This window comes from Pseudophryne corroboree, chromosome 1 (genome assembly GCF_028390025.1).
Source record: "Pseudophryne corroboree isolate aPseCor3 chromosome 1, aPseCor3.hap2, whole genome shotgun sequence".
Classification (NCBI taxonomy): domain Eukaryota; kingdom Metazoa; phylum Chordata; class Amphibia; order Anura; family Myobatrachidae; genus Pseudophryne; species Pseudophryne corroboree.
Genome location: NC_086444.1, coordinates 620462888 through 620485982, shown reverse-complemented (window position 1 = coordinate 620485982; position 23095 = coordinate 620462888). Strand labels below are relative to the sequence as shown.

The 23095-nt window shown below is 48.2% G+C and overlaps 1 protein-coding gene across 1 annotated transcript in view; it reads left to right on the top strand.

The window, feature by feature from the left end:
* Positions 1–23095, top strand: part of MIER2 (MIER family member 2) — a 117332-nt gene that overhangs the window by 68651 nt on the left and 25586 nt on the right. Inside the window, exons 6-9 of the mRNA XM_063954689.1 lie at positions 2304–2367; positions 20492–20640; positions 20833–20914; positions 21131–21225. Of these exons, the coding sequence (XP_063810759.1) occupies positions 2304–2367; positions 20492–20640; positions 20833–20914; positions 21131–21225 (390 nt within the window). The remainder of the gene's footprint in view (positions 1–2303; positions 2368–20491; positions 20641–20832; positions 20915–21130; positions 21226–23095) is intronic.

The following is a 23095-nucleotide window of genomic DNA, read 5'->3' as shown; positions in this document are numbered from 1 at the left end:
TGTGGTTGTGCTTGGAGGGTGCGTGCAGGTATGTAGTGCTGTAGTGTGGTGTGAAATGAGGAGACTGATATACTGTAGTTGGGAAATCGACCATTTATCCGTAAGTCGTCACGGTGCTTCTTTAAAGATGGTGCTGGCAGCATATTCAGGTATTCTCTTTTTGTGGAGCACATAGCTATTGCTATACTCCCACTCTATAAGATTGGAGGGTCTGGGGGTAGGTGAGGTAAATCCTTTAGGGAGAACTTTTACTGTGTGGTTTTTGACCAGCATGTGTCCATCGGTAGACCTGTGGTACAGAGAAAATAGTGGCATCGTCACGCACTTGTAGAGATACTCTGATAAAGGGGTAACCTACTGGTAGGTGAGCAGTTGCAAGTTGCGCCTGCTGTTGTGACCCTTCTGAGCTCCTGGTTCCTCTTCAGTCTGGATGGTTTAATAGCAGTTTGATGTGCACACAGTGTCTCATTGTGGACAGTGTCTATCCCTAGTAGTGGTGTGCCTGTTTTGAGTCTGCGATTCCTGGTGAGCAGTGTTGCTCCAATTAAGAATTTTTTTACAAGAAGGTGAAAAGTGTGAAACTGGCAGTACCTGGTATTAGAAAAACTTCCGGATGTGATGCAGTGCCACGTGGTGGTGGTGGAGCCTGGGGAAACTGCCAAGTGAGGGTGCTTATCCAGTCTCAGAGGTGGTTGGGCGTGTACAGTGACGAGCTCTGGTGTGCGGACCAATTCCCGCTCAGTTACACCCACTCAGCCACAAGAGGAAATATGACTGAGATCCATGACCCTGAATTGCCCGTACTTGCTTTAAATTTGTGTAAGCAGGCTCCGGTGCCGTGGTCAGTTTGTTAAAAATCTTGAGTTCCGTTCACAGATGAAATTGCGCGCTACTCTGAATCAGGCCCCATATACAACTATGTCCTTATAAATATTTCCTGCAGTCACGCCAAACAGCTCCTCTTTGCATGCCAAGTCACGCGAGAATTTTCTAGCACTGAAAGTCTTTTTTTTTTTTTTTTTTTTTTTGCTTCTTTTTTGCCAAAAATTTATCTTAGTCGCAATGCAATGTGACTACGATGCACGAGGAGAGACTGCTGATTAATTTGATATGACACTTGTATGTCTGTGACAATATAGCAACCACAGCTTTTTTCCAACACAAGTTCTGTTCAGCCCTGTATACAAACTCAGGGCCTGATTCAGAGAATTACGCAAAGCCAATGTTCTACATAACGGAGCGATTATTGGCAAACTGTATGTGTGCGGCATACACATTGCATACAATGATGATTCCATCGCAGTGTGATTGACAGGAAGTGACCGTTTGGGGGTGTTAAAATGGTGTTAGTGGGGAGTGGTCGTAAAAACGCTGGTGTGTCATGGCCGTTGTCCGACGTCAGCTACGAACTTAAGTGTACAAAAGCATGGCACCTGCGTGACTACTGCTGTGTCTAGTCTGCTTAGCCATATACCTACTTGAGCAGTCGATGTTTCCCGCTCTTGTGTATAAGCTGCATATTTTGTGCACAATTGCAAATGAGTTGCAGTCGCTCCGGCAGATGTCTCTCTTAATTTCTGGATGTCATCTTCACTTGCCAATATCAGCAGTTGCATTGCAAAGAAAACCGCACTTGCAGCTGTCTTCACTGAATCAGGCCCTAAGTCCACAGACATATAGAAGTGTCCAAAAAAGAAGCCCGACATTACCAGAGATACACAGTACCTGTCGGCTCACTCAAGCCAGACATCTTGCGCTTCATGGCGTATTGGGTCTTGATGTATGAGGATGCATCTGTACACTGCACAGTGATCACATCACTGTAGCACACATTTTCTGGCACGATAGCTTTCAAATATCCAATGGGGAAGCCATTTTTGCTTTGTCTAGAAGGGAAGCCCACATTACCCCTATATGAGCTATCTCACACACGTACATCATTTTCTTTACATAGACCCTAGTTTGAGATCTGACAGAGGTCAGCATGCTTAATGTTGTTTCTGTGATGTCACGGGTCCTCCTGAAGTCATAGGATGTATTCTCATTGGTACAGCTGACAAAATGCTTGCTTCCATTATGTAAAGCCAGACCTTTTGTTACATTTGTTACAACAGAACGTTTCGTAATTGACCCAATATAAAATATTACTGCAGGATCAACTGGCAGCTTTAGAACACATTTTCCTAGATGAGTGCAATTATGAAAGCATATTGCCATACTTTTATAACTTTTTTAGAAATCATTTTGAATTCTCTGCTATTGGTTGAATAAATATTCTGTTTTAATATTTTTTCTTCTTCCAGGAGGCCATGTTTGGGTCTGAGCCTCAGCTCCCATATATGAGATATACCCCAACAGGTGGAAGAGGTAAGGAAATGAGTGGAGATATATAAACATGCTACAGGGTAGTGTTAGGTTAGTCTTCATTTAGCAAACCGGATTTAGACTCAAACTAGTAGTTATGAAGTATATTTAAAAAAATATTATGGATATTACGAACTTTGAACTATTTTGGCAGGATGCAGTCAATTTACCTCCAATCAAAATCCAGACGGTCTAAATACTGACAGCAATTTACCGACGATCAAAATCCCGACAAGGTCAAAATCCCGACATGGACAAAATACCGACATTTAAAATACAGACAAGGTCAAAATGCAGACAGGTCAAAATGCCGACATGAGTTTTTAATGATTTTTCTCTAACGTCCTAAGTGGATGCTGGGGACTCCGTAAGGACCATGGGGAATAGCGGCTCCGCAGGAGACTGGGCACATCTAAAGAAAGCTTTAGGACTATCTGGTGTGCACTGGCTCCTCCCCCTATGACCCTCCTCCAAGCCTCAGTTAGATCTCTGTGCCCGAACGAGAAGGGTGCACACTAGGGGCTCTCCTGAGCTTCTTAGTGAAAGTTTTAGATTAGGTTTTTTATTTTCAGTGAGACCTGCTGGCAACAGGCTCACTGCATCGAGGGACTAAGGGGAGAAGAAGCGAACTCACCTGCGTGCAGAGTGGATTGGGCTTCTTAGGCTACTGGACATTAGCTCCAGAGGGACGATCACAGGCCCAGCTTGGATGGGTCCCAGAGCCGCGCCGCCGGCCCCCTTACAGAGCCAGAAGGCAGAAGAGGTCCTGTCTTCAACAAGGTAGCGCACAGCACTGCAGCTGTGCGCCATTGCTCTCAGCACACTTCACACTTCGGTCACTGAGGGTGCAGGGCGCTGGGGGGGGGCGCCCTGAGACGCAATAAAAACACCTTGGATGGCAAAAAAAAATGCATCACATATAGCTCCTGGGCTATATGGATGCATTTAACCCCTGCCAGAATCCATAAAAAAGCAGGAGAAAAGTCAGTGAAAAAGGGGCGGAGCCTATCTCCTCAGCACACTGGCGCCATTTTCCCTCACAGCTCCGTTGGAGGGAAGCTCCCTGTCTCTCCCCTGCAGTCACTACACTACAGAAAGGGTTAAAAAAAGAGAGGGGGGCACTAATTAGGCGCAGTATTAACTATACAGCAGCTATAAGGGGAAAAACACTTATATAAGGTTATCCCTGTATATATATATAGCGCTCTGGTGTGTGCTGGCAAACTCTCCCTCTGTCTCCCCAAAGGGCTAGTGAGGTCCTGTCCTCTATCAGAGCATTCCCTGTGTGTGTGCTGTATGTCGGTACTTTTGTGTCGACATGTATGAGGAGAAAAATGATGTGGAGACGGAGCAGATTGCCTGTAATAGTGATGTCACCCCCTAGGGGGTCGACGCCTGAGTGGATGAACTGTTGGAAGGAATTACGTGACAGTGTCGGCTCTGTATAAAAGACAGTGGTTGACATGAGACAGCCGGCTACTCAGCTTGTGCCTGTCCAGACGTCTCATAGGCCGTCAGGGGCTCTAAAGCGCCCGTTACCTCAGATGGCAGATATAGACGCCGACACGGATACTGACTCCAGTGTCGACGGTGAAGAGACGAATGTGACTTCCAGTAGGGCCACACGTTACATGATTGAGGCAATGAAAAATGTTTTACACATTTCTGATAATACGAGTACCTCCAAAAAAGGGTTATTATGTTCGGTGAGGAAAAACTACCTGTAGTTTTCCTGAATCTGAGAAATTAAATGAGGTGTGTGATGATGCATGGGTTTCCCCCGATAACAACTGATAATTTCTAAAATGTTATTGGCATTATATCCTTTCCCGCCAGAGGTTAGGGTGCGTTGGGAAACACCCCCTAGGGTGGATAAAGCGCTCACACGCTTGTAAGGGCTCTACCTTCGCCTGAGATGGCCGCCCTTAAGGATCCTGCTGATAGAAAGCAGGAGGGTATCCTAAAAGGTATTTACACACATACTGGTGTTATACTGCGACCAGCAATCGCCTCAGCCTGGATGTGCAGTGCTGGGTTGGCGTGGTCGGATTCCCTGACTGAAAATATTGATACCCTATATAGGGACAGTATATTTTTGCCTATAGAGCATTTAAAAGATGCATTTCTATATATGCGTGATGCACAGCGGAATATTTGCCGACTGGCATCAAGTCTAAGCGCGTTGTCCATTTCTACCAGTAGAGGGTTATGGACACGTCAGTGGTCAGGTGATGCGTATTCCAAACGGCATTTGGAAGTATTGCTTTATTAAGGGGAGGAGTTATTTGGGGTCGGTCTTTCAGACCTGGTGGCCACGGCAACAGCTGGGAATTCCACGTTTGTACCCCAGGTCGCCTCTCAACATGAGAAGACGCCGTATTATCAGGCGCAGTCTTTTCGTGGACAAGGTTCCTCATTTCTGCCCCGTGACAGAGGGAGAGGAAAAAGGCTGCAGAAATCAGCCAGTTCCCAGGAACAGAAACCCTCTCCCGCCTCTGCCAAGCCCTCAGTATACGCTGGGGCTTTACAAGCAGAATCAGGCACGGTGGGGGGGCCCGTCTCAATGAATTTCGGCGCGCAGTGGGCTCACTCGCAAGTAGACCCCTGGATCCTTCAGGTGATATCTCAGGGGTACAAATTAGAATTTGAGACGTCTCCCCCTCGCCGTTTCCTAAAGTCGGCTTTACCGATGTCTCCTTCTGACAGGGAGACAGTTTTGGAAGCCATTCACAAGCTGTATTCCCAGCAGGTGATAATCAAGATACCCCTCCTGCAACAGGGAACGGGGTATTATTCCACACTGTTGTGGTACCGAAGCCGGACGGCTCGGTGAGACCGATTCTGAATCTAAAATCTTTGAACACTTACATACAGAGGTTCAAATTCAAGATTGAGTCACTCAGAGCAGTGATTGCGAACCTGGAAGAAGGGGACTACATGATGTCTCGGGACATCAAGGATGCTTACCTTCATGTCAAAATTTACCCTTCTCACCAAGGGTACCTCAGGTTTATGGTACAGAACTGTCACTATCAGTTCAGACGCTGCCGTATGGATGGTCCACGGCACCCCGGGTCTTTACCAAGGTAATGGCCGAAATGATGATATTCCTTCGAAGGAAGTGAATTTTAGTTATCCCTTACTTGGACAATTCCCTGATAAGGGTAAGATCCAGGGAACAGTTGGAGGTCGGTGTAGCACTATCTCAGGTAGTGTTGCGGCAGCACGATTGGATTCTCAATATTCCAAAATCGCACCTGGTTCCGACGACGTGTCTTCTGTTCCTAGGGATGATCCTGGACACAGTCCAGAAAAAGGTGTTTCTCCCGGAGGAGAAAGCCAGGGAGTTATCCGAGCTAGTCAGGAACCTCCTAAAACCGAGCCAAGTCTCAGTGCATCAATGCACAAGGGTTCTGGGTAAAATGGTGGCTTCCTACGAAGCAATCCCATTCGACAGATTCCACGCACCAGTGGGACCTGCTGGACAAATGGTCCGGGTCGCATCTTCAGATGCATCAGCGGATAACCCTGTCACCAAGGACAAGGGTGTCCCTCCTTTGGTGGTTGCAGAGTGCTCATCTTCTAGAGGGCCGCAGATTAGGCATTCAGGACTGGGTCCTGGTGACCACGGATGCCAGCCTGCGAGGCTGGGGAGCAGTCACACAGGGAAGGAATATCCAGGGCTTATGGTCAAGCCTGGAGACATCACTTCACATAAATATCCTGAAGCTAAGGGACATTTACAATGCTCTAAGCTTAGCAAGACCTCTGCTTCAAGGTCAGCCGGTGTTGATCCAGTCGGACAACATCACGGCAGTCACCCACGTAAACAGACAGGGTGGCACAAGAAGCAGGAGGGCAATGGCAGAAGCGGCAAGGATTCTTCGCTGGGCGGAAAATCATGTGATAGCACTGTCAGCAGTATTCATTCCGGGAGTGGACAACTGGGAAGCAGACTTCCTCAGCACGACCTCCACCCGGGAGAGTGGGGACTTCACCCAGAAGTCTCCCACATGATTAAAAACTCGACAGGTATTGCGCCAGGTCCAGGGACCCTCAGGCAATAAGCTGTAGACGCTCTGGTAACACCGTGGGTGTACCAGTCAGGGTATGTGTTCCCTCCTCTGCCTCTCATACCCAAGGTACTGAGATTGATAAGATGGAGAGGAGTAAGCTCTATATTCGTGGTTCCGGATTGGCCAAGCAGAACTTGGTAACCGGAACTTCAAGAGATGCTCACGGAAGATCCGTGGCCTCTACCTCTAAGAAGGGACCTGCTCCAGCAAGGACCCTGTCTGTTCCAATACTTACCGCAGCTGCGTTTGACGGCATGGCGGTTGAACGCCGGATCCTGAAGGAAAAAAGGCATTCCGGATGAAGTCATCCCTATCCTGATCAAAGCCAGGAAGGATGTAACCGCAAAAACATTATCACCGCAATTGGCGAAAATATGTTGCGTGGTGCGAGGCCAGTAAGGCCCGACGGAGGAAATTCAACTGGGTCGATTCCTACATTTCCTGCAAACAGGAGTGTCTATGGGCCTGAAATTGGGGTCCATTAAGGTTCAAATTTCGGCCCTGTCAATTTTCTTCCAAAAAAGAACTAGCTTCAGTCCCTGAAGTTCAGACGTTTGTAAAAGGGGTACTGCATATACAGCCTCCTTTTGTGCCTCCAGTGGCACTTTGGGATCTCAATGTAGTTTTGGGTTCCAAAAGTCACATTGGTTTGAACCACTTAAATCTGTGGAGTTAAAATATCTCACATGAAAAGTGGTCATGCTTTTGGCCCTGGCCTGGGCCAGGCGCGTGTCAGAATGGGCGGCTTTATCCTGAAAAAGCCCTTATCTGATTTTCCATTCGGACAGGGCGGAATTGAGGACTCGTACTCAGTTTCTCCCCAAGGTGGTTTCAGCGTTTCACCTGAACCAACCTATTGGTGGTGCCTGCGGCTACTAGGGACTTGGAGGCCTCCAAGTTGCTAGACGTTGTCAGTGCCCTGAAAATATATGTTTCCAGGACGGCTGGAGTCAGGAAATCTGACTCGCTGTTTATCCTGTATGCACCCAACAAGCTGGGTGCTCCTGCTTCTAAGCAGACTATTGCTCGTTGGATTTGTAGTACAATTCAGCTTGCACATTTTGTGGCAAGCCTGCCACAGCCAAAAATCTGTAAATGCCCACTCCACAAGGAAGGTGGGCTCATCTTGGGCGGCTGCCCGAGGGGTCTCGGCTTTACAACTTTGCCGAGCAGCTACTTGGTCAGGAGCGAATACGTTTGTAAAATTCTACAAAATTGATATCCTGGCTGAGGAGGACCTGGAGTTCTCTCATTTGGTGCTGCAGAGTCATCCGCACTCTCCCGCCCGTTTGGGAGCTTTGGTATAATCCCCATGGTCCTTACGGAGTCCCCAGCATCCACTTAGGACGTTAGAGAAAATAAGAATTTACTTACCGATAATTCTATTTCTCATAGTCCGTAGTGGATGCTGGGCGCCCATCCCAAGTGCGGATTGTCTGCAATACTTGTACATAGTTATTGTTACAAAAATCGGGTTATTATTGTTGTGAGCCATCTTTCAGAGGCTCCTCTGTTATCATGCTGTTAACTGGGTTCAGATCACAGGTTATACGGTGTGATTGGTGTGGCTGGTATGAGTCTTACCCGGGATTCAAAATCCTTCCTTATTGTGTACGCTCGTCCGGGCACAGTATCCTAACTGAGGCTTGGAGGAGGGTCATAGGGGGAGGAGCCAGTGCACACCAGATAGTCCTAAAGCTTTCTTTAGATGTGCCCAGTCTCCTGCGCAGCCGCTATTCCCCATGGTCCTTACGGAGTCCCCAGCATCCACTACGGACTATGAGAAATAGAATTATCGGTAAGTAAATTCTTATTTTTTTCATTGAAACCGACTTGTTCATACTTTACCATCCCAGTGGACCTGGAGGGGGAATATAATAGTGTGTCGAGCGCATGAAAAACGCATGTTGGTATTTTGACCTATCTGCATTTTACATGTCGTATTTTGACCTTGTCGGTATTTTAAATGTCGGTATTTTGTCCATGTCGGGATTTTGACCTTGTTAGGATTTTGACCGTCTGTCAATTGCTGTCGGGATTTCAACCGTCGGGATTTTGATTGGAGGTATTTCATGCCGATCCCGTTTTGGCAGTTAGTTAGGAAAGGTAACTAGCTGCAGAGTGTATGGGCCCAAAAAGGCTTTCTCAAGCAACATCTTCTCAAGATCTGTTAAATCTCAGCCAAGATCTGCCATAGATTTGGTTGGGACACAGCTGACTGTGTATAGGGTCATTGTTTGACTGTACTATTGGCGCTCTGTCAAATCTTAATGTTTAGCCATGCAGAATGGATGGATTGGCCACATTCACAAAATCCTACCTGCACATTGGTACCGGTGTATGTTTAACCATCGCTTTTCTTTATAGTGCTATTGTATAGGTTAGCCACTTGATTAATTAGGCCTTTTACTCCATGATTTACAGGATATTTTGTTATGCTGTGAGTATGTGAGTGGCTTCATAATATAGTGTTTCTTCTTACAGTTAAAAAGCTTTTGGGAGTGGGAAGGTCAGGACTATTTCTTGTGGGCTATGCCATAAATGTAATAATAATTTTCTGCAGCGGGGTACACTGGTTTCCACGGGGAATAACATCGGGGTGTAGAGTTGGATCTTGATCCGAGGCACCAACAGGCTAAAGCTTGACTGTTCCCAGGATGCACTGCACCGCCTCCTCTATAACCCCACCTCCAGGCACTGGAGCTCAGTTTGTAAGTTGGTGCCTCAGTGCAGGCAGCTAACAGGTGGGGCTGCGATAGGCAGCCCTGAAAAGAGCTTTTTAGAAGACTTCAAGGGCCAAAGCACTTTCTATGTCTTTATGAGATGCTGTGCTGCGGCTCCATCATCTTCCTCAGCGGCGCTGCATACTTCTGCGGCTTGGTTCCCTGGTATTTGCAGAGTAAACACACCGTTTTTTCAGGCACACCACCGCTGTCATTCTCCAGGATTGCGTGGCTGCACTAGAAGAGAGGAGGTAAGGTAAATCGCGTTCCGGTCGCGGTCCCAGGAGATGGAGCGCGCCACTGGCGTGGACACTGTGCCGCACAGGGACCCCACTATATCCACCAGGGCAAGGAGTACAGGTTGGATTTGTTAAAAATCCGATTTACGTAGGCTCCACAGTACCTGATGGTAAAGTCCAGCAGAGGGGATAAGGCGCTGACCTGTAGCCCATCCCCCAGCTCCGGGCGTCATCTACTGCTGGTGTTCCCGCCCTGGAGCTGCATTTCACTCTCCCTCATTCCCTGACAGAGATTGTTGCGCCATCTTCACTACTAGCTAGGCTGATCTCCGGGACTGCAGGGATCTGCCTCCTCTGTAAAGCCGCCTGTCTCATCAGCGCTGTGCATTTACAGGCACTTAAGTATTCTACATGTCATTTTAGACAGTGTTAGTTAAGAACAAGTGTACTGCTATCTGAATATTTAGTACAAGTATTCTGTGATATACATCCAGTATCTACTGTGAATTGTTATTTCTGCTGCGGGGTACACTGGGTTCCACAAGGATTAACATCTGGGTGTAGAGTAGGATCTTGATCCAAGGCACCAACAGGCTCAAAGCTTTGACTGTTCCCAAGATGCACAGCGCCGCTTCCTCTATAACCCCGCCTCCATGCACAGGAGCTCAGTTTGTAAGTTGGTGCCATGCAGTAAGCAGGCATACAACAGGGTGGCTGCTCCTGCAGCCCTAAGAAAAGCTATTTTTCAGAAGAAAAAAGAATAATTGAAAACTTCCAAGGGCTGCAGCAGTGTTATAGGCCCTACACACTGGTCGATTTTCTGAAAGATATGAACGATCTCGTTCATAAATGAACGAGAACTCGTTCATATCTTTCAGTGTGGAGACTCCAGCGATGAACGATGCGCGGCCCTGCGCTCGTTCATCGCTGGTCTCCCGTCGGCTGTGCATGCAGGCCAATATGGACGATCTCGTCCATATTTGCCTGCACTTCAATGCAGCCGCGTGACGGGGGGAGTGAAGAAACTTCACTACCCCCGTCACTGCCCCCCCGCCGCCGGGTCGCTCGTCGGCCGTTTCGGCCGTCGGGCACCTCGGCGGCGCATCATGTAATGAGTAGGGCCCCTTAGATGTCTGTCAGACATCCCCTGCTGCAGCTCCATCACTCCCACAGCGGCGCTGTATACTCCCGCGCCCTGGTTGCCGGGTAACTACAGCGGGGGCTCCGGTGTTCTTCTCGGTTAGTCACACACTCGCCGCTGTTTCCCGGATCACGTGGCCGCGTTCAAAGGGGGGGTAAGGGGTCTCTTTGGCCCGCTGTAATCGCGATCCGGCGCGGCCGTGGGAGGCGGACCGCACGTGCTGGCATGGACACTATAAGGGGCAGCCGCTCCACTAGCCTCCGGGACACAGGGCATAGGTTGGGTTTTTATCTCTGTTAAAACCCGTTTCATTGCAGCCCGCAGCGCCCGGTGGGGAAGCCAGCAGGGGGATAAGTCCTGACCTGTAGCCCCTCCCCTAGCCCCAGGGCACCATTTGGGTAAATGTTCCCTCCCTGGAGCTGCATTTCTCTCCCTCACTCCCTGTCAACCGCCATTACACTTTGCTGCGCTGTTCCTGGGACTGCTTGGGCAAGTCCTCCTCTGTAAAGCCGCCTGCTTGTCAGCGCCATGCATTTTACAGGACACTTAAGTATTCTACCTGTCAGTAGACAGTGTTAGTGAAGAAAGGGTGCATACAGTCAGGGCTGTGTGGTACAAACACCCTGTGATATACAGCCAGTATTTACTGTGTTTTTATATATCTACTGTGTGTGTGTGTGTGTGTGTGTGTGTGTGTGTGTGTGTATGTATATATATATATATATATATATATATATATATATATATGTATGTGTGTGTATATATATATATATATATATATATATATATATATATATATACACATACATACACACACACACACACACACACACACAGGTCCGGCACTCCAGCAGGCCCTCGGCTGCAATGATAATGTGCTCACGGTGCCTTCCTCATGGACAGAGCAGCCCTCAATATAAACAACGGAAGGAGGCGGCACTCAGAGACTTTCAAATATCAAACGTGAAGTAGTTTTAATGACACATCTACGTTTCGGAGCTGTAGCCCCCGTCCTGACAACGGGGCTTCGTAGATGTGTCATTAAAACTACTTCACATTTGATATTTGAAAGTCTCTGAGTGCCGCCTCCTTCCGTTGTTTTTATATATATATATATATATATATATATATATATATATATATATATATATAGCTATCCTGAGTATTACTTTGTATTGCTAGTCCAGTGCAGTTTTATTATTTGGTATAACTTCTGCATTGTACATTTGTGACTATATGTGTGTGTGCATGTAGCTGCTGCGTGGCTTCCATCTCGTGTGTTTCACTCAGCTTGCTACTACTATATTCTGTAACCTGAGGGGGCTAAGTGCTTCAGGTTTATTAACTAATATAGTTGTTTCACAAGATATACTTACTGTGTATTTTTCTCTGTGATTTATAGTCACCATATATCTCTTGGATTTCCGGTTTGTGCTGACACACTACCCTGGGAGTTCTTGCTAGTTATATTGCTGCTAATATTGTACTAGGTTGCCTGTTATTGAGCTTATCGTTATGTCAGCTACACGGGGCAATGGAACTGGGGCTTCTCCCACATTGCATGGAGGTGATGCTGCAAACACTTTTGAGGAAAACATGGCAGCAGAGAGTTCAGGTTCTGGGCGTTCCTTACCTCCCAGTCGGTCTGTAGCACCGGGGGCCAATAATGACCCACCTTGGGCTACCTTCTCCACTTTATTAAATACGTTGGTAACAAAACTTACGCCCCCTGTGGGACCTCCTATGCCAGTGCAGAGGTTTATGGTCCCTGCAGTCAATCTGCCATGGGCAGATCAAATTTCATCTCAGTTACAGCACTTGAACCGATCGCTGACTAAAAATAAGTCTCACTCTCGCCCACCTAAGACGTCTTCTAAACAGGCCACCACTTCCTCACAATCCACCGCTGTTCCGGACACATCCTCTGAGGAGGATGGTGCATATACTGACCCCACAGACACTGACTCTGATGCTTCTGATGGGGAAGGGAAGTTACTGGTGGATGTCCCTGATTTGATTGAGACTATCAGGCTCATTCTTCAAGTCGCTGATGAACCTGAGCCTGCGGCTGTCTCTAAAAATCTGGACAGATTTAAACGTAAGAAGGTGGTTAAACAAGTTTTACCTCATTCTCAACACCTGGCTGACATACATCAGGAATCCTGGGAAAATCAGGGAACAAAATTCACACCGCATAAGAGACTGTTGGCTCGCTATCCTCTCTCTACGCAGCTATGTAAAAATTGGGAAACTCCTCCGTCTGTAGATTCACATGTTGCACGCATCGTAGTTTCCTCAGCTCTGCCAGTGACTACCGTCACCTCTCTGAAGGAACCGACGGATAGACGTGTGGAGGGTTGTTTGAAAGCGATTTACACCCTAACGGGGGCTATGCATAGACCAACCATTGCAGCGACATGGGCTGCTGAAGCTGTTGAAGCATGGGCTCAGGAGCTGGAGGCGTAGCTACCTTCCAACGCTTCTGATCATGCTAGACAATGTCTCTCGTATATTGCCATGGCTTCTCTTTACCTTAAGGAGGCGGCTTCCGATGCCGGTGTGCTGGCGGCCAAGGCTGCCACTACGTCCATCTTGGGTCGACGTATCCTTTGGTTAAGATCCTGGATATGGATTCTAAGAAAACCCTGGAGGTGCTTCCTTTTAAGGGAGACATTCTTTTTGGAGAAGACCTCAATAAGATTGTGGCTGAACTGGCTTCTGCTAAAACAGCTTGCCTACCAAGTCTGGCTCCTTCTGCACCGAAGGCTAAAAGTACTTTCTCTCGGCCCTTTCATCCTCCAGGAAAAGCAAAAGGTCAGGCGTACCCGAAACAAGCTCGTACATCGAAACCTGCCAAGCCCAGACCAAAGCGGGCCTGGGCTTCCCGTCAGCCTGCTTCCAAAACTGACAAGCCTGCCGCATGACGGGGCGGGCCTCCCCCTGGGGGATCTCAGGGTGGGGGACCCGCTTCTAGGTTTTGCCCAGGAATGGTTGAAGACCACTTCAGATGCCTGGGTAAGGGAAGTCGTCACTCGAGGTTATGCCGTATCCTTCAAGAAATGTCCCCCTCACCAAAGTAATGGTGGTAATGACGGCTGTACTCCACCGTCAAGGGGTCAGGATCTTGCCGTACCTGGACGATTTGTTGATCCTGGCAAATTCCCCAGAAATTCTCCTTTGTCATCTAGATCTGACTGTCCAGTTCATGAAAGCCTACGGGTGGCTAGTCAACTGGAAGAAATCTTCCCTGGTTCCTGCTCGGAGCATGGTGCACCTGGGAGCGTTATTGTACACTCATAACCAGCGGTTGTTCTTGTCTCAGGAGAAAGTCCTGAAGCTTCAGGACAGGATTCGATGCTTCCTATCTCGTCCGCAAGTGTCGATACATTCGGCAATGCAAGTGCTAGGTCTCATGGTGTCGGCTTTCGACATGGTGGAGTTCCACCCATGGTGGAGTTCCATTCTCACCCTCTGCAGAAGTTAATTCTTGCCAAGTGGGACGGCCTGCCTCACCGGTTCAGATCTCAAATGATCTACTGGTTTCTGGAGGTCTGCCTGTCATTGAGCTGGTGGCTTCAGGACCATCGATTGAGCAGGGGTCGTCCCTTCTGGATATACAACTGGGTCCTGCTGACAACGGATGCCAGTCTGAGAGGGTAGGGCGCGGTGTTGAGGGCCGGTGGACCGAGGAGGAGTCTCTCTACTCCCGATAAACATTCTGGAACTGCGGGCGGTGTTCAATGCACTGAACCTGGCCCAGCATTTGATACAGAACAGACCTGTTCAAGTACAATCGGACAACGCCACCACGGTGGCTTACATCAATCATCAAGGCGGCACTCAAAGCCACATGGCAATGAGGGAAGTATCACGGATTCTTCAGTGAGCAGAACGCCATCTGCCGGCCATATCCGCAGTGTTCATTCCGGGGGTCCTAAACTGGGAAGCGGACTTTCTCAGTCACCAGGACGTACACGCCGGAGAGTAGAGCCTCCATCCAGAGGTGTTTCAACTTCTCGTGGACAAGTGGGGCCTTCCAGATGTTGACCTGATGGCGTCTCGACACAATCACAAGGTTCCGGTCTTCGGAGCAAGGACAAGGGATCCTCAAGCAGCGTTCGTGGACGCTCTGGCAATTCCATGGAACTTTCGGCTGCCGTACGTGTTCCCTCCAGTGTCACTCCTGCACAGAGTAATAAGGAAGTTCAAGCAAGAAGGAGGAATCCTACTTCTGATCGCTCCAGCGTGGCCCAGACTGCACTGGTTCTCCGATCTACAGGGCCACACGCTAGATCGTCCCCTTCTACTTCCACAACGACCAGACCACCTTGTTCAGGGCCCTTGTGTTTACCAGGATTTGGCCTGTCTGGCTTTGACGGCGTGGCTCTTGAAGCTTCCGTCTTGAGGGCCAAGGGTTTTTCTGAAGCGGTCATTCAAACTATGTTGAAGGCCCGTAAGCTGGCTTCTGCCCGGATTTACCATAGGGACTGGAATTCTTACTTAGTGCGCGTCTCATAATCATGACATTTTCAAGTTTAGTACGGTCAAACTGTTGGCCTTCCTACAACAGGGGCTGGACTTAGGCCTTCGTCTGGCCTCCCTCAAGGTTCACATTTCTGCCTTGTCGGATTGGATTCAGAGAAAGATTGCTACCCTACCGGATGTTCATACTTTCACTCAGGGTGTGTTGCGGATTCAGCCTTTTTATGTACCACCCGTGGCCCCTTGATATCTTTCGGTGGTTCTGGAGGCCTTGCAAGAGTCTCCGTTTGAACCTCTTGCGTCTGCAGACCTTAAGTGGCTTTCCCTTAAGGTTTTGTTTTTGCTGGCTATTCTGTCAGCTAGAAGGGTCTCGGACTTGGGTGCCTTATCCTGTAAGTCCCCCTATCTAATTTTTCTCCATGACCGGGCGGTTCTTAGAACGTGTCCGGGTTATTTACCCAAGGTGGTGTCTTCCTTCCACCTTAATAAGGAGATTGTGGTTCCGGCCTTTAGTTCTCGTGAGTTGTCTTCCAAAGAGCGGTCTTTGGATGTGGTACGGACTCTCTGTATCTATGTGAAGAGAACTGCCTCCATTAGGAAGTCTGATTTTTGGATTTCACAAACGTGGCTGGCCTGCTTTCAAGCAGACCTTGGCCAGATGGATTACAATGGTAATTGCACATGCTTATGTACAGGCTGGCCATCCAGCTCCTGCTACCATTAAAGCCCATTCTACTCGGTCTGTCGGACTTTCTTGGGCGGCCCGCCATGGTGCGACCCTTGAACAATTTTGCAAGGTGGCTATGTGGTCCTCAGTGAACACTGAGGTTTTATGCCTTCGATACATCCGCCTCCCAGGATGCTTCCTTTGGACGCCGGGTTCTTGTGCCCGCTACAGTGCGTCCCCCTCCCATAAGGAACTGCTTTAGGACATCCCCGATGTTAATCCTTGTGGAGCCCAGTGTACCCCGCAGCAGAAAACGAGATTTATGGTAAGAACTTTCCGTTGTTAAATCTTTCTGTGAGGTACACTGGGTTCCACAAAGCGCCCATCCTGACGCACTTGGCTTGTTTGGGTTGGTATGACGTTAGCCGCTGACACCCTCTCCTGTAGTGTGTGTGTGGTGTATGTGGTTACTAACGATTGTCGTCTCTGGTACCTGCTACTGCATTGGACTGGTTAACGAAACTGAGCTCCTGTGCACGGAGGCGGGGTTATAGAAGAGGCGGCGCTGTGCATCTTGGGAACAGTCAAAGCTTTTAGCCTGTTGGTGCCTCAGATCAAGATCCTACTCTACACCCCGATGTTATTCCTTGTGGAGCCCAGTGTACCTCGCAGAAAGAGATATAATAATGGTAAGTTCTTACCATAAATCTCGTTATCTATACTCATACATTGTAATATGTAAATTACTAGTCCAGTGCAGTTTTATTGATTTATATGTAATAACCTGTGCATTGTACCTGTGACTGTGTGTGCCTGGAGCTGTTGTGTGGAATCCATTCTTGTGTATCACACTACTCGCTATCGCTTTATTCTGTACCCTCGGAGGCTAGGTGCGTCAGGGTCTCATATATATATATATATATATATATATATATATATATATATTTTTTGTTCCTGTGGTAAACCCGCCATGGGCGTATTCACTGTTTACTCAGGTGCAAAAATTATATCAATCTTTTATTGCTCAACCTACCCCTCGAAAGGGGCCAAGGGGTCCTCCAAGCAGGCCATTTCTTCTTCCCAATCCACTAATATTTCGGATAATTCTTCTGATGAAGATGGGGAATGTACTGATCCGTCAGACACTGATACAGTTGCTTCTGATGAGGATTCTATAAGACAGGTTGATGTTCCTGACCTAGTGGAGGCTATTAAGCTGATTCTCCAAATGGAGGATGACGCTGAACCCACTTCTACATCTTAGAAACCTGATAAATTCAAACGTCAGAAGGTTGCTAAGGTAGTCTTACCACACTCTGACCATTTAATTGACATACGTCAGGAATCCTGGGCGTCTCCAGGAAAGCAGTTTTCCCTGTCCAAGAAGATGCTAGCTTGTTACCCTATCCCTGCGGAGTTGAGTAACAAATGGGAAACTCCACCGCCAGTGGACTCTCATGTCGCCTGCCTTGTGGTGTCCTCGACTCTGCCTGTCACCACCGTCACCTCGCTGAAGGAACCGACGGATAAGCGTGTGGAGGGTTGCCTGAAGTCTATTAACACTCTTACCAGTGCTATGAATAAACCCACTATGGCAGCCTCTTGGGCTGCAAAATGAATTGAAGCATGGGTTCAAGCAATTGAAGATGAGCTGCCCCAGGATTTTTCTGTCACTGCCAGACAATATCTGTCTTATATTACCACAGCCTCCCATTATATTCAGGAGGTGGCCTCTGACGCAGGAGTGATGACGGCCAAGGCATCTACTACGTCTATCCTGGCTCATCGATTTATGTGGTTGAGGTCCTGGTAGGTGGACCTGGACTCCAAAAAGACCTTGTAGGTGCTCCCTTTTAAGGGAGACATCCTATTTGGGGAGGATCTGAACAAGATTGTAACTGACTTGGCTACGACCAAGACTGCGTTCCTCCCAAATACTAATCCTTCTGCTCCGAAGACTAAATTCACCACTTTTCGTTCCTTTCGACCTCCAGGGAAGCAAAGGGTCAAGCGTATCCGCGACAGGCTCGTGCTTCCAAAACCACAAAGCCTAAATCTAAACAATCCTGGGCCTCCTGTCAGCCTGCTTCCAAACAAAACAAGTCTGCTGCATGACGGGTCGGGCCTCCCCCTGGGGGACCTCAGGGTGGGAGGCAGACTTCTGCAGTTCGCTCATGCCTGGTTGAAGACCACTTCAGACGCCTGGGTGCGGGAAGTTGTCTCTCACGGGTACGCAACCTCTTTCAAGAGACGTCCCCCTCCCCTGTTCTGTTCAACGGTAATCCCCTCGGATCCGGTGAAAGCGCAAGCTCTACACCTGGTTGTACAATCCCTCCAGGAAACAGGAGTGGTAGTGCCGGTACCTCTGTCCCAGAGAGGCAGGGGTTACTATTCGCCCATTTTTCTTGTTCTGAAACCAAATTGGTCTTTCCGTCCTGTCCTCAACCTCAAACAAATTTGTGAGAGTGTCCAAATTCCGTATGGAAACCCTGCGCTCTATTTTGCTTGCCATAGAATCCGAGGACTATATGGTATCCCTGGACATACAGGATGCTTACCTGCACATACCTATTGCCATTTCGCATCAGCAATATCTGCGGTTTACTATTGACAACCTTCATTTTCAATTCCAGGCTCTGCCTTTTGGACTGGCCACGGCACCTCGGATTTTCACCAAGGTCATGGCAGTGATGATGGCTTTCCTCTGTCGTCGGGGAATCAGGATCCTGCCGTATCTGGACGACTTGCTGATTCTGGCGAACTCCCAAGATGTCCTCCTCAGTCAACTGGCGTTGTCTGTCCAATTCCTACAAGCCCACGGGTGGCTCATCAATTGGAAGAAGTCCTCACTGGTCCCTGCTCAGAGCATGGTGCACCTGGGTGCGCTGCTGGATACTCACAGCCAAAGACTGTTTCTGTCTCCAGAGAAGGTCCTGAAACTTCAAGACAAGATCAGATGCTTCCTCTCTCGCCAGAGAGTGCAGAAGTTAATCCTTTCCAAGTGTGACGGCCTGCCTCATCGGATCAGGTCTCAAATGATCTCCTTGATTTCGGAGGTCCGTCTGTCCCTGAGCTGGGGACTACAGGACCAACAATTGAGCAGGGGCCATCCCTTCTGGATCTCCAACTGGGTCCTCCGGACAATGGACGCCAGTCTGCGAGGTTGTGGTGCGGTGTTGGAGCAACACTCTCTCCAGGGTCGGTGGACCAGGGATGAATCTCTCCTTCCGATAAACATTCTGTAATTGTGGGCAGTGTTCAGTGCGTTGACACTTGCCCTGCTTCTGATAAAGAACAGGCCTATTCAAGTACAGTCAGACGCCACCACGGTGGCATACATAAATCAGGGCGGCACTCGAAGCCGCATGGCAATGATGGATGTGTCAAAAATCCTCCAGTGGGCGGAACGCCATCTGCCAGCCATATCGGCAGTGTTCATTCTAGGAGTCCTCAACTGGGAAGCGGACTTCCTCAGTCATCAGGACATGCATGCCGGAGAGTGGAGTCTTCATCCAGAAGTCTTTCAACGCCTAGTGGACAAGTGGGGCCTACCAGATGTAGACCTGATGGCGTCTCGACACAATCACAAGGTTCCAGTCTTCGGAGCAAGGACAAGGGATCCTCAAGCAGCGTTCGTGGATGCACTGGCAATTCCATGGAACTTTCGGCATCCATACATGTTCCCTCCAGTGTCACTCCTGCCCAGGGTAATACGGAAGTTCAAGCAAGAAGGAGGAATACTACTTCTAGTCGCTCCAGCGTGGCCCAGACGGTATTGATTCTCAGACCTGCAGGGTCTCTTGATAGAGCATCCTCTTCTACTTCCTCAACGCCCAGACCTCCTCGTTCAGGGCCCATGTGTCTACCCGGACCTGGCCAGACTGGCTTTGATGGCGTGGCTCTTGAAGCTTTATTCCTGAGAGCAAAAGGATTCTCTGAGGCGGTCATTCAAATTATGTTAAAAGCCCGTAAACCAGCGTCGGCTCAGATTTATTACAGGGTCTGGAATTCTTACTTCACCTGGTGTGCTGCTAAGAATTATGATGCATATACTTTCAGAACTTCCAGGCGTCTGGTTTTTGGTAATCACGTGATGGGCACGTCACCGCCGAGTGGGAGCGGCCTCCATCTGCTCCGGGCGGGTCCCCATCGCACATCGCAGTGCGATATATAGCATGTGTTTTAAAAAAACACATGCGATCGCACTGCGATTCGATAAATATTAAGTGCAGCACATACTATCTTGAGACGTGAGATTCGACCAGCGTGCCCGCGCATCGCGTTGAAAGGTACCTAAAATGTGCATACAATCCTTCGATTTCTCTCACAGATGCTGTCGAAATCGAAGGTTAGCACCGATTATCTCTCAAGTGTATGGGCACCATTAGTTTGTATTAAATAAGGACCCAATATAAGTGCAACACCATCTTTTTTTCTGTAACATTGGTTGGTAATTTTTTACTTTTTTGCACCTAGTTATTTACACATCTGTTAGTTGGGCAAAGTTTTGTATAGGCTTCATCATTTCCAGATTGCTTATGGTACTACAGTAAATCATTGGCAACTATGTTTATGGGTAAATCAAAACCTAAACTTTGTTTTCCCTTTGTATAAGGTACTCCTTATCTTTTATATCAATGTGTTTATATGTAGCTAATGTATGTCACAGCAATCTTTATTGCATACAACATGTTGGTTATCTGAGCATAGACAATGCACTAGAGTAGCCCACAGCAGAGATGGCTGGAGATGTTGTGTCACGTTGCTTCATCACATCACTATCTGTATATTCTCTTCAGATTCTCAGGAGAAAGACCAACTGCTTTGGGATCCCAATGTTCTTCCAGAGAGAGAAGTGGAGAACTACCTGAGTCGCGCAGCAGAATGTCAGCAAAGATCTGGGGAAGAATATAGCCAAGAAGAGGGACATGTGAGGGATAACGAACAGGTGAGAGAGCGAATGGCCATCATTGATTGGCTGTTCCTTCCTTGTGCATAGAGTAGTTATGATCCTTCACTTGCTGTTCTTTACTTTTCTGATTAGGTTTTCTATTTGGTACTTTAGGATTGCAACCCATTGGCTGACATAATCTCCATGTTCTGCTAACATACACTGATAGACTATTTTCCTTCTTATCAGGCTCTCTACGAGTTGGTGAAGTGTAGATTTCACACAGAGGAGGCTCTGCGAAGGCTCTGCTTTAACGTCAAGGTTGTACAAGGTGAAAGATGGGTCATTGAATAAAATGACCCTAATGATAAAGCCAAATCATACTAGTGTTATCACACATCTGATGTATGTACTATATCATCTAATTGAATTAGATCCAGATTTTAAGTTGGGAATAATAAGTGTTTTGATGACGATATCAAGGGATCTACTGCATTATGATTGCATTTTTTTGTTATATCTGTATATTGTCCTCTTTCCTCCGCAGGTCACCTCTGTGCTTGGAGTGAGGACGAATGTCGAAGTTTTGAGCAAGGGTTTCGAGTATATGGGAAAAACTTCCACCTTATCCAAGCCAACAAGGTGAGGCGGGTTGCAGATACAGTGTTTAAATGTGCGCTTTCTCTTTATTTATATAGTGTTTTGGGATATATTAAGGCTTTTTTCTCAAGTCCTAGAAGATGCAGGGGTCCACATTAGTACCATGGGGTATAGACTGGTCCACCAGGAGCCATTGACACTTTAAGAGTTTGAGAGTGTGGGCTGGCTCCTCCCTCTATGCCCCTCATACCAGACTAGGGGAGACCCATAGGAGTTCTTTTAGTTTTATTATTTTGATAAGAGTTTAGGCACCTGTCAGCTGCTGGCAATAGCCTCCCTGATTCAAGGGACTAAGGAAGGGGAGTAGTGTCCGCCCTGCGGGGTCTGAGCCACTATCTCCGCTGATGGGACACTGAGCTCGTGAGGGGATCGAACGTTGCCCGCCACAGGGGATCGCTCACCCCAGCAGCATGCTGCCACCCCCTTACAGAGCCAGAAGATCAGTGGCGAGTCAGTCACCGGCCCCCCTAGCAAGCGGGGAGCCGGTGTGAAGATGGCGGCAACAGGGTATGGAGCGCAGTACTAACTGCGCTCCGGGGCTCAGCGGTACATAGTGTGGCGCTGTGAGGGGCGCCCTGAGCCAGCACCTACACCCTACACTGTTCGGAAAGCCTGTCAGGGTCCCAGGATCACTGCCAGCACACTTCCGCAGGCCAGTATAATCTACAGGAGAGCGGGAAGCAGCGCCATGAAAGGGGGCGGAGCTTCTCAAAGCGGACCCAGCAGCGTTCAGCTCCATTTTCCTGCCTGCAGAAGAGCTGACAGGGAGAGCTGTCCCTCCAAACCAACTCCAGCTATCTTGTACGGTACCAGGGGGTTGTAGATTTGGGGGGAGACTGAATATATCTGTACTGTGTAACCTATTAAGGTACACAGTAAGCGCCGGGAAGTGGTTTCCCTATATTGAAGCGCTGTGTGTGGGTTGGCTCCAATCTCTGTCTCTCCCTTGGCATTCTTGGGGGGAAACTCTGTCTGCCCCTTCCGTGTGTGTGTGGGGGGGGGGGGGGGGGGGGAGATTTGTTGTCTCCATAAACCTATGTCCAGGGACTCTGTGTCATATGCTGCAGAGGATAATTCCTCTCAGGATGATCCATTCTGTGTAATCAGGATTTCACTGTGTTAGCACAGGTCCCTGCAAGGGAGCCTGAGTGGTTAGTCTCTCTTAAAAATATGATTTCTCAGATTTCTACTAGGGTTGCACAAAATGAGACTGCAACTCAGGTTTTACAGAACTCTATGGCAGTTTGGTCCGGTTCTGTTACCTTAGGGCCCCCTAACGTGCGCTCTCAAAAACGTGATCTTGCCCAGATTATGCAAGATGATACGGATACCGATTCTGACACAGCAGACGGTGATGGGGATGTGCTGCGGGGGGGCGGCATCTCTTGCAAAAGGGGTGCAGTTGATGATTGAGGCCATTAGAGATGTGTTGAATATTACTGATACAACACCTGAGCAGGTTGAGGAGGCTTACTTTACTGACAATAAGAAAGCCTCGCTAACCTTCCCTGCGTCTAAGGAATTAAAAGCTATATTTTAAAAATCCTGGGAAAACCCGGAGAAAAAATTTCAGATCCCCAGAAAGGTTCTGGTTGCTTTCCCTTTTCCTGAGGAGGATAGGAAAAAATGGGAAAACCCACCCAAAGTGGACGCATCTGTTTCCAGACTCTCAAAAAAGGTGGTTTTACCTGTGCCAGGATCTATTGTGTTAAAAGAACCGGCTGATCGCAAAATTTACACTAAGCTCAAATCCATATACACGGCTTCAGGGGCGATACTACATCCTACTATTGCCTGTGCATGGATTTCCAAAGCTATAGTAAAGTGGTCAGGCACGTTACTTGAAGATTCA